This window comes from Anolis carolinensis, chromosome 2 (assembly GCF_035594765.1).
Source record: "Anolis carolinensis isolate JA03-04 chromosome 2, rAnoCar3.1.pri, whole genome shotgun sequence".
NCBI lineage: Eukaryota > Metazoa > Chordata > Lepidosauria > Squamata > Dactyloidae > Anolis > Anolis carolinensis.
The window spans coordinates 240720128-240730579 of NC_085842.1; the positions used below are offsets into that span (position 1 = coordinate 240720128).

The window sequence follows — 10452 nt, forward strand, 5'->3', positions numbered from 1 at the left end:
AATTGTTCAAAGTAAATTTAATGCAATCTACAATGGAACTGGCAGTTATCATAGGATATGAAATAAGGCTAAAGAGAAATTTCTCAGAATTAAGTTCCACTGAATGCAGTGTAACTTTTCTCCATTTGTATTATATTCTCTCTCTCCCCCCCCCCCCCCCACCCCTAAGCACTTTGGAATCTATACCAACAGTGTCTGCTTATTAACAAGACAGCATAAACACCCTAGTTAAATATTCACTTACAAGAGGCATATATGATGCTCGTTTTCCATTTCTAAACATTCAACTGAGCTTGAGAATATTTTTTCTTAACACTTCTGTGGATCTGGGCTCTCTATAACGTTCTCTCAAAGTAATAATTTTATTTTTTAACTACTATGTTGAATGTTTCTGCAGAAATCAAAAAATATTCAGAAATATAGAAAGAATGAAATTCTTTTACGTTCCAATCCTGTATGAACTAGCCTGGAAGTAAGCCCAATTAAACTGTGTGGCAGACATGTGTCAGTTGCAAGGCCTGCGGGCCACACTGACAGATTTGTGATCAGTGACTACATGTTGCTCAAAATAGGTAGCTTTTAAAGGCCCATGTAAATTTTGTACATATTCTGTATATACAGTAGAGTCTCACTTATCCAAGCTAAACGGGCCAGCAGAAGCTTGGATAAGCGAATAACTTGAATAATAAGGAGGGATCAAGGAAAAGCCTATTAAACATCAAATTAGGTTATGATTTTACAAATTAAGCACCAAAACTTCATGTTATACAACAAATTTGACAGAAAAGGTAGTTCAATACACAGTAATGTTATGTTGTAATTACCGTATTTATGAATTTAGCACCAAAATATCATGATATATTGAAAACATTGAATACAAAAATGGCTTGGATTATCCAGAAGCTTGGATAAGTGAGGCTTGGATTAGTGAGACTCTACTGTACTTGAACAAAATACATATCTTTAATAGTAGAAATGCAAGTATATGGTTCAAAGCCATGCCTTATCAAATCAAAATTAAAGAAATAGGTATAGTATCAACTTGTATAAAATACATCATTTAAAGTGATGTCAGAGAATTGACAGGGCAAGCCACAAAAAGAAACTGTTTTGAAGTCTCCATGGATATTATTGAATTGCGTTATTTCTTCCTTCCAAATATGCTACTATATTTTCGCTTATTCTGAGTTTTTATTGTGGGGTATGTGTATGTATTTTTTTTACATTTTTCTTTTTCTTTTCTTTTTTTTACTTTAGAAGAGCGGGCCTGCCCTCCAGGTTATTAGGCCTCCAACACCCAGAAGTCATGGCCAATTTGTTCAATGGTCAGGAATTCTGGGAGCTGAAGCCCAAAACACCTGGAGGGCCACAGATTGTACAAGCCTGCTTTAAATGAACATTTATGAACTGCCTTCCTTTCCTTTCATAATACAGACACTACACATGTAGTGGCCATAGGATGGCCAAAGTGTTGCCCTCTACATGTCATTAAATGCCATTTGCCTCACGCCTAGCCAACTTGGAATGACAGTCTGACAACATCTGAGAGCTACATTTGTCAATCCCCATCCCAGACCTACATGCTCATATAGTTCACTCAGCTATAAAAAGTGAATTCAGCTCTCTCTCATGAGAGTAAACATGCACTCGTGCAACAAGACCTTCTCATCTCATTGCCCCCTACAACAGAGCTTTCCAAATTGTGTTGCAACACGTTATTGTAGATGTGTCATGCAATGAGAAATGACAAAAATCATGGAAATCATATATATTTAAAATATAAATGAAAGATTTTCATGAGATATATTGTGTCCCCAAACATTTCGTTATAACAGTGTATGATTTGCTAGCAAAAGTGAATTACTGAATGTCTAAAAAGTGTGTCACCAACATGAAATGTTTGGAAAGCTCTGCCCTACACCCTTTCAAAATCTGCTTCAGATTGTCTCCCACCTCCTGGAGAAGATTTTGGGAGGGTTTAGAGAGATGCAGAGGGAATTTCATCTTCCATATTCTACTGATAAAACCTGTTTGTTAGCAGGATGAATTAATTGAATTCCATCCCCTGGACCTAAATGTTCTAGCTTGAAAGACTTTCTGCTCATTAACCATATCTATCTTGTGCAGCCTTTCAGCTTTATACATGATGAAATGTACTAATCAGCAGAAATGAATTATATGTTCATAGCAGTAGGTTTGATTTTCAGAGGACTGTAGAGTAGTAATTCCATTTCAAGGTAAAGACAATAAAGGCTAATACTTTAAATTCTAAGATGAATGGTGGTAGGGAGATTGGAAGCAGCTCATGCTTTAAGTTAATGCTCATAAAAATTAACAACAGACCTTTTAGCACCAAATTTAATTTCTCCTACTTTACAAATAAAATTGAAACTAAATTATTACAAAACCCTTACTTTTACTTTCATCTTTTAAATTTTCTTTTAATGTATCTGTCACATATAATATGATAATGTATGCTTCCTAGTCATAAATTTAAACATTTCTGTTAGACAGTCTCAAAATGCAGACGTACATACATCCGACTTACAAACAACTCATAGTTCCAAACAGATGAGACAACAGGAAATGAGAGAAATCTCCCCTTCAGAAGGGAAAATCACTCCAAAATGAGTTATGGGGAAAAGGGGTCTCCACTGAAGCTTTCTCATCAATCCACCAAACTTGGGGATTGCCTGTACCTTTTCTTCTCTGAGATGTACTTTTCTGAGATGACTTAAATTAGTCATCAGACCAGTAGGCAGCCCCAAAGCTTGCTTTATTCTTGTAGGTTATGCTAGGAGTTAATAACAGTTCATAATTTTTTAAAATTCACAATCCAAAGAAATAACATTTTTGTTTTAATGTGTAACATATGATACTTTATATCCTTTTCTTTAACGAGACCAGTAGTGTGCAGTATAATTTATGCACAAATATTCGTAATAAGTCTAATGTCACTGACTAGAAGACTTAAGTTTACAGGCTGAAAAATCTGCCTTTTTACTTTCTTAACTGAAAAAGATAATATCAAACACAATCTGTTTTTTTTCTCCTGTGTTAGTGTTTAGTTATAAAACTAAAACATAAAAAGTGTCTGATAATGTGGGCACTGAAGTACTAGTTATGGTTAAGGCAACTAGAAAATGGAGAAAAACAAATAGGTAAATATTTCATCCTGCCTTAGTGTACAGATTTCATGTAAGAATGTACCATTATTGGATACAAATGTACTTCATAATAATGGTATTTTCATATTTGCAGGGAAGGTGGTATCATCGAAAACAGGCTGTAAAGGAACTACACTGTACTCTGATACGGCTGCTAAATGAATTGTTACCATGGGAACCAAAACTATTGAAGGCTTTTCAAAGAAACAGGTAATTAGTTGAGTCCTTTTGAATAATGTCAAATAATAAGAAGTCGGCACCAGTTATCCTACTTTGTAATTGCTGTACAGTTTGGACAAAAGCCTGATTTCCACACCTCCAGCTTTTAACCAGTGAAGGCTGGAGATAAAAGTGTGCTTTTGGTAGCATTTTTTTCAAAGCTGATGATTTTATTTCTATCTCTGATGTTCTGTTGAAGGTCTCGATTAAAGAAGGACTATGATGACTTCAAAAGGCAACCAGATCATGATAAATTTACAAGAGAACAGTGGACTAATGAGGATGGTGAAGTAAATACTGGGAAAGAAGCTTCCAGCATATTAACCAGTGACTCTTCAGAGCACACTGAGTTTCTGCAAAGGGATTACACTGGTAGGTACCTTTGCTAGTCATTATGAGGAATATGTTACTGCAATGCTTGTAGGTGAGTTCCTCCTAAAAATAATAACTTTATTTATACCCCGCCACCATCTTCCCGCGGGGACTCAGGCGGCTTACAACGAGAATATGACAACTTAGCATAGAATACACACAATCCACTAAAACAATGAAATTTAAAAACAATGCAATACAAGATAAAAATGACATAATAATTACTTTAAAAACCGGAACATCAAATTGTTCTGCACAGCAGAGGGGAACAGTTTCATTTAAAGTGCTATAGCATATAGAGTGAGGAGCAAGATAAAGTGCCAATAAGGTTGTAAACATAGAGTAGATACCAAGTCAGATGGCCTATTTATTCAAATGCGCTCCTACAATTTGAATGATGGGAGTTTCAGTTGTTTTGTATATACTAATTGACCTAGTTTTCGAATATTTTGAAAACAATTATAGAGAAGCCTTTTTCATCATTCAGGTTAAATATCCTTTATTCAAAATGCTTGAGACCAGAAGTATTTTGGATTTCAGATTTTGGAATATTTGCATATACGTATTGAGCTATCTAGTAGATAGGGCCCAAGTCTAAACACAGAATTCATTTATGTTCCATATATACCTCAAACACGTATTTCAAATGTAACTTCATACACAATATTTTTAATAACTTTGAACATGAAACAAAGGCTGGATCTACACTGCCATGTAATGCAGTTTATATTCAGTTAAATTATATGGATAGTTCAGGATTCGGAGCATCTTGTATTCTGAATAAGGGATACTCAGTATTGAGGACCTGTTGATTAACATATTCTTTATAAAAACTTTAGTAGTACTATCAGAACTCCTAATTTGCATCAAAAGAATATTTGATTTTAAAGCAGTAGTAAATAAGAGTTAAGCTTTTTAAAAACACTGTCTTCTTCTTTCATATTTCTTTTAGATGTTATGAAACTGTCAGAAATGAATTTTGCTGCAGGAAAATCCAAACCACTAAGAAAAGAACTGACTTTTAGAGAAATACAGAAGAGAGTGCCTAAACCTGTTAAACGTCAGTCTAAGCAAAATAGTTGCCTAGATGATAGCACAAATGAGTTTTCACCAAGGAAACGGCTTAAATCAAGCACAAGTGATGATACAGTTCATAGTATAGAAAATGACCTCCCAGTAGATGGCTGTTTGACTAAGCAAATCGAATCCTCATTTTCAGAATCAATGGACACAACAGATTCTCCAACCTCAACACCAAACTTGATAAAAGGGACCAAACCCATCCAGGCCTTGCTTGCTAAGAATATTGGGAACAAAGTGACCTTAACTAGTCAGCTGCCACCGACTGTAGGCAGGAGTGTTTCTACTTCTGAAAAACTGATAATGACACCTAAAGGTACCTCCCCAGTCAATCCAGTGTTGCCCTGCCAGACCAGTTCCAAGAATCCTTTACAAGTATTGTACAAAATGCCTGATGGCCAATGTGTGCCAATAGACCTGCAGAACAATTCAGTAAAGATTCAAGTGCAGCCTGTGGCTGATGGTAAACCAGGAGAGAAGACCACAGGAGACAAAATCATGCAGCAAGTCCTTATTTTGCCTAAAAATTTCCTTATCCAACACAGAGACAGTAAAAGTGGAGCGAAAGAAATCTCATCCCTGCAACAAAAGGCTACTGAACAGCATGGCATCTCTCTAACCCAGCCAACAACTATCAACACTACTTTAGCACCTGTACTTCCGGTTTCATCTCTCAATGCTGCTGCCACATTTCTGCCCAGCACAAACTTTAAAAATTTGTCACAAGGGGGTAGTACAGGCAACAAATTTTCAGCATTGCCTTCTATAACCCCCACAGGGAATATATTAACTTCAGTGGTGACAATGAGCCAAAGTGAGGCTGCTAAAACTAAAACTGTAGTTTCAGCTGCCTCATCTCCTGTTGCTTCACCCACTGTTTCCTCAGCCGTTCAGACTCTGACAACCACACTACCGCAAAGTGTTTCTGCTTGCACCAGCAATTCCTCACCAAGATTAGCATCTCCACAAAAAAGTGCTGATGTTGGTGAAGCTAAACAAGAACTGAAAACAATCTGTATCAGGGATTCACAGTCCATCCTAGTTACTACGCGAGGTGGGAACACAGGGATTGTTAAGGTACAGACAAATTCAGACCAGATTTCCCCAAATAACTTAGCTCCAAATTCTGTTTTCACATATGCTTCTCAGCTTCAAGCATTTTTAGTGCCAAAATCAACACAGTTGTCAAACTCTTCAGCTGTAACAACAGCCATACCTAGTTTCCCAGCACTTATTCAATCCTCTTCAACCACTCCTGCTTCCAATACATCTCTTCCTGCTGGTATAAATCAGGAAATGGGGAAAAACATAACGGTTGCATTTGGGCAGCCTCTTAACAATGGTGGCACCATGGGTCAAGGTTTGCAAAAAACTGTACATGTATCCTCCCCTACCTTCTTGTCTCCCATGCCATCTAAAATTGTTGTGCCACCAGCAGCAGCACCAAACAGCTCTGCTAATGCAGTTTCTCCAGGAAACATTGGGCAGAATACAACATGCAATACCCAGATTCCTTTGAAGAATCAGCAAGTCAGTATAAATTGTACAAAATATCCAGTTACACAGCCTGAGTCTCTGCCCATAAGCGGTGGAACTGTGGTGAGTGGTGCTCAGATTCAAAAACTTATGTTGGTCACAAATCCTCCTCTTCTTCCTGCCTGTGGAGCCGCAGGAGTGAATCTGATTCCTGCTTCAACATGCACTGGTACAACTGCACAGAAAGTTGTTTTCATTAATGCTCCACTTGGCAATATTCAGTCAAACACCACTTTAACTCCAGAATCGTTTAAACAGAGCTTTCCTCCTTCCATAGGCAAAACATATGTTAAAAGTGCAGAGCAACCTCAATTAGTCCTCATTCCCTCTACTGTGGGGACCTCAATAAAAGTAAATGCATCGCCAACTGTTTCTCAGATAAAAGATGTGAAAATAGGACTTAACATTGGTCAAGCCATTATAAATAGCACAGGTAGTGTTCAGAGTGCTCCACCAATTAATATAATGCAGCCTACAGCTTCAAAAGATGCAGAAGAGAAAACTAGCCAAGGCATAATTTTGCCATTACCAACATGTGGTGGTTTGGTTCCTTTACGTTCAGATTTGGCATGTCAGAGTGGTACACCTGTCAAAGAGTCTCCAGTTGCTACTACAAGAGCAGCAATTCCATCCACAGTAACAACAAATGCGTGTTTAGAACCTATTTCTGTGGCATTGAGTGGATCTACTACTGGAGCGCGGCCTACTTTCTTGGCTGGTGGAATAGATACATCAACAAAAATGACGTCAGTTGTAAACTCCCGATTGCGCCCCTCAAATGTTGGAAATACCATGGCTATATCGACTGTGAAAACAGGACACCTTGCCTCATCTGTTCTTATTTCAACTACTCAACCAGCAGCAAATTTGACACCTAGTTTTCAGTTGCCAGGTACGGTTGCTTTGCCTGCAGCTGCGAATGGCGCCCCTCAAATGATGCCCACTGTTCCTCAGTTGCCAGGAGTCCTGCCTGCTGCACAGTGTTTGCCCCTTTCAAAAGGTCAGCCCCCTACATTGGTCCACTTTCAGCCACAAGGAGTTCCAGCTGCAGTGCCAATAAGTGGAAGTACACAAAAACCTCAAACAGCATTGCCCCAGAATGCATCAAATACAGGCAAAGTCATTAGCGTTCCTAATGTAGTTCCCCTGCCTTGTCAATTGCTACCTAATTTTGTAAAGCCGGCTCCTGTTCTCACATGTGCTCCCGGTGCCTCCACCACCCATACTGTTCCAGTTTCACCACCTATAGGTAATAACCTGGGAGGACAGTTGAATGAATCATGTATTCAGCAGAAAATAATTATTAACACATGCACACCTTTGGCACCTGGGACTCAGATAATGATCAGTGGCACTCGCTTCATTGTTCCACCTCAAGGGCTTGGAGCTGGCAGCCATGTTCTTCTCATCTCTACAAATCCAAAACTCGGGCCTCTTTTAACACCTAATAATGGCCATGGGATTCAAGGTGTATCCCATTCTGCCCCCCCTCCCCAGAGAACTCCCCAAGGGTCTAGTAATACTCTAAGTTGGCAGCCCTCCAAGCAGCCTTTGAAAAGCTTTACCAAAATTGTCAATTCTCTTGGGACTACCAATTCACTGCCGGTTGTACATCCGACGCCGCAGATTGTGAACAGCACTACAAAGCCAAGCACTCCATCTTTCACAACGGCACTGTTAACATCTTTGGCAACAGCCACCCCATCTACTTCTGTAGCTAAGACATCTTTGGCTGCTGTGACTCACACTGGTAGCTCACAGCTTCAAGGCAATACTCCGGTGCTGCATCTAGATACATCTATCAAAAAGCTTATGGTGAGCCCAGAAGGGGCAATTTTGAATGCTATAAAAACTTCAACCTCAAAAACCTCTGCATCTTTCTCTCCTGACGTAGTTTCCACAAGCAAAAGTCCTGCTGCTGTCTTCCCTAATTTTTTGAACTCTACCTTAGGAGTACCTGACACAGCTGCATCTTGAACTTAAAACAAATGAGCCGTTAAAATGTTAGGGCATTCTTTTGTGTACATCCTTAATTTATAATTGTTTCTTTTTAAAAAAAAATTAAGCTCTTACTCTGAAACATACCACACATGGGGGTCATGTACATGAACCCAAGGCATGTGATGGCAATTTTGTATAGATGGAATCCGACAGAAAGGGAAATGGACTGTTTTGCATGCTACTCCGAATTCATGGGTTGAATGGAGTCAGGATCCTTCACATGTCATATGTGTTACTTGCCCAGGTTGCCATTAACTGCTCAAATTTCGCAGTATTTATGACATGCCCAAAGGTTTTTGTGCAAAAGGCTGTAATTGATATTTTAAAATGGCTTCATCTTAGATTGCAATTGTTTTGCATTTCCCCTTTTTAAAAATATAATTAAGAAAACACTTCTTATAATACCGTTCACACCTGTGCTTTTCAAAGGTTGGGTTTTTTAGTAACGAAAATGGCCAAGCAGGCCATCTGTTAAGACTTATTGCAGAAAGCAGTGTTTCAATTTTTGGTTACCACATTTACAGGAATATGTTTCTTCTCACAGTTTAGACATGTTCCTTCTTGTTTATAAACAGTACAGATTTTTGCAAATTTAATTTTGTTCTTGTTTGTTTTTTTTTAAAAAAAGCATATTTATGCATTGTAAAAAAGCAGTCTATTCTGTAAAATTGTACATAATCCTGATTCCTTTCCAGTATGTACTAAACTATGTGTAAAAAGAACTACTCTGTCTTATTTATGTTTTGTTTACATAATGTATAGTTTTTTAAGTATTTTAGTAATTTTGGATAAGTGTACTGTTTAGCAATAATGCAGAAAAATCTGCATGTAATAATAAACAAAGTTGCTGTATATCTGCTTGATAAGCTGTATCAGTGTCACTGTGGAGACATGAGACTTGATAGCCCAAGGTTATGTATCTATGTGCATTAATAAATTTAAGATAATGGGTTTTTCAAAAAGATTGTGGGCCTAAGTACACTTACTAAGAGCCAAGTTTAGTAAAAACTAGTGGGATTTGCTTTGAAGCAGATGAACCTACAGTTATAATTTTCTAGCCTAGCTGTTCTTTAGACTATTCCTCACAACTTCTAAAGTTATAGCTGTCTGAACTAAATATTTTGTCCTGTTTTAGTTAGGAGAACAATTTTCATTAGGTAATTTATCATATTTGATGTAACAGGTTTGCATTGACTGAAAGATATTAATGAATTCATTAAAACGTCAAGGTTGGCGATTTTTGTCTTTGATAATAAGATGCAAGATCCAAACTCTGAAAATTGAAACCATCCTAGCAAGAACAGCAAACAGAATGGAGTAAGCTACAATTGATATGAGCAGAAGAATTAGATAGTTGGCCCTATTTGAAAATTCAAAATGCTTCTTAAATTAATCTGAACCTTCAAAGAATGCTTACACTGTATGAGGAGGAATAAGCAAAATCACTAGAATGAAGAAAACGATGTGCCTGAATTCAAGTTTCTGAATGTGAACATGGTGAGCAAAGTAGCAAGTGCAGGAACCTTTCTTTTCATAAGCCGTAAATTTGAAATGTGAATTTCTTGTAGCAGTGGACTTAGGTCAGTGAATGCAAGTCTTAAAACTCTTTAGGAAAGGTAAAGTTGTAAACAACGTTGGTTCACCCTATATTTGGCACATTTCAACTAAAGGAGGTTCTGTTGGACTGAACTGAACAGGTTTCTTTTTTAAAAAAAAAACTGATTCTTCTGAACCTCAGATACCATACTAAACAATGTGCAGCAGCATATTAATGTTATGGTAGATGATTGTTAATAAATGTTTTCTGTTGTTGAACATTATTAAAGATAAAAGAATTCTAGAGAATTTTAGGATTTTAGAGTGATTTGTCCCCAGAATAGTGATGTAAACAGTGTGATAAACCTATAGAAGTGTTTATTTTACAGACAAGGAACTGAGATGTGAAGCTCCTGTTCAGAGATGAACAGGGGCCCAAATCAACAGAAGTTTCATGGCTTCACCCTTCTAGCTCTCAACTCTAGTAGTTGGTGGTTGGGTGGTGCCTACTGCCTTACGTTAAACATTATAGCACCTTAAT

At 37.6% G+C, this 10452-nt stretch overlaps 1 protein-coding gene across 2 annotated transcripts in view; it reads left to right on the plus strand.

Annotated features, from left to right (window-relative positions):
* brd10 (bromodomain containing 10) overlaps window positions 1–10220 on the plus strand; it is a 52809-nt gene extending 42589 nt beyond the window's left edge. For both annotated transcript variants that reach the window (XM_016991046.2, XM_062971941.1), the window contains 3 exons: window positions 3262–3377; window positions 3586–3758; window positions 4711–10220. In XM_016991046.2, coding sequence (XP_016846535.2) covers window positions 3262–3377; window positions 3586–3758; window positions 4711–8351 — 3930 coding nt within the window. In that variant the 3' untranslated portion in view covers window positions 8352–10220. The remainder of the gene's footprint in view (window positions 1–3261; window positions 3378–3585; window positions 3759–4710) is intronic.
* Window positions 10221–10452: the final 232 nt, after the last annotated feature.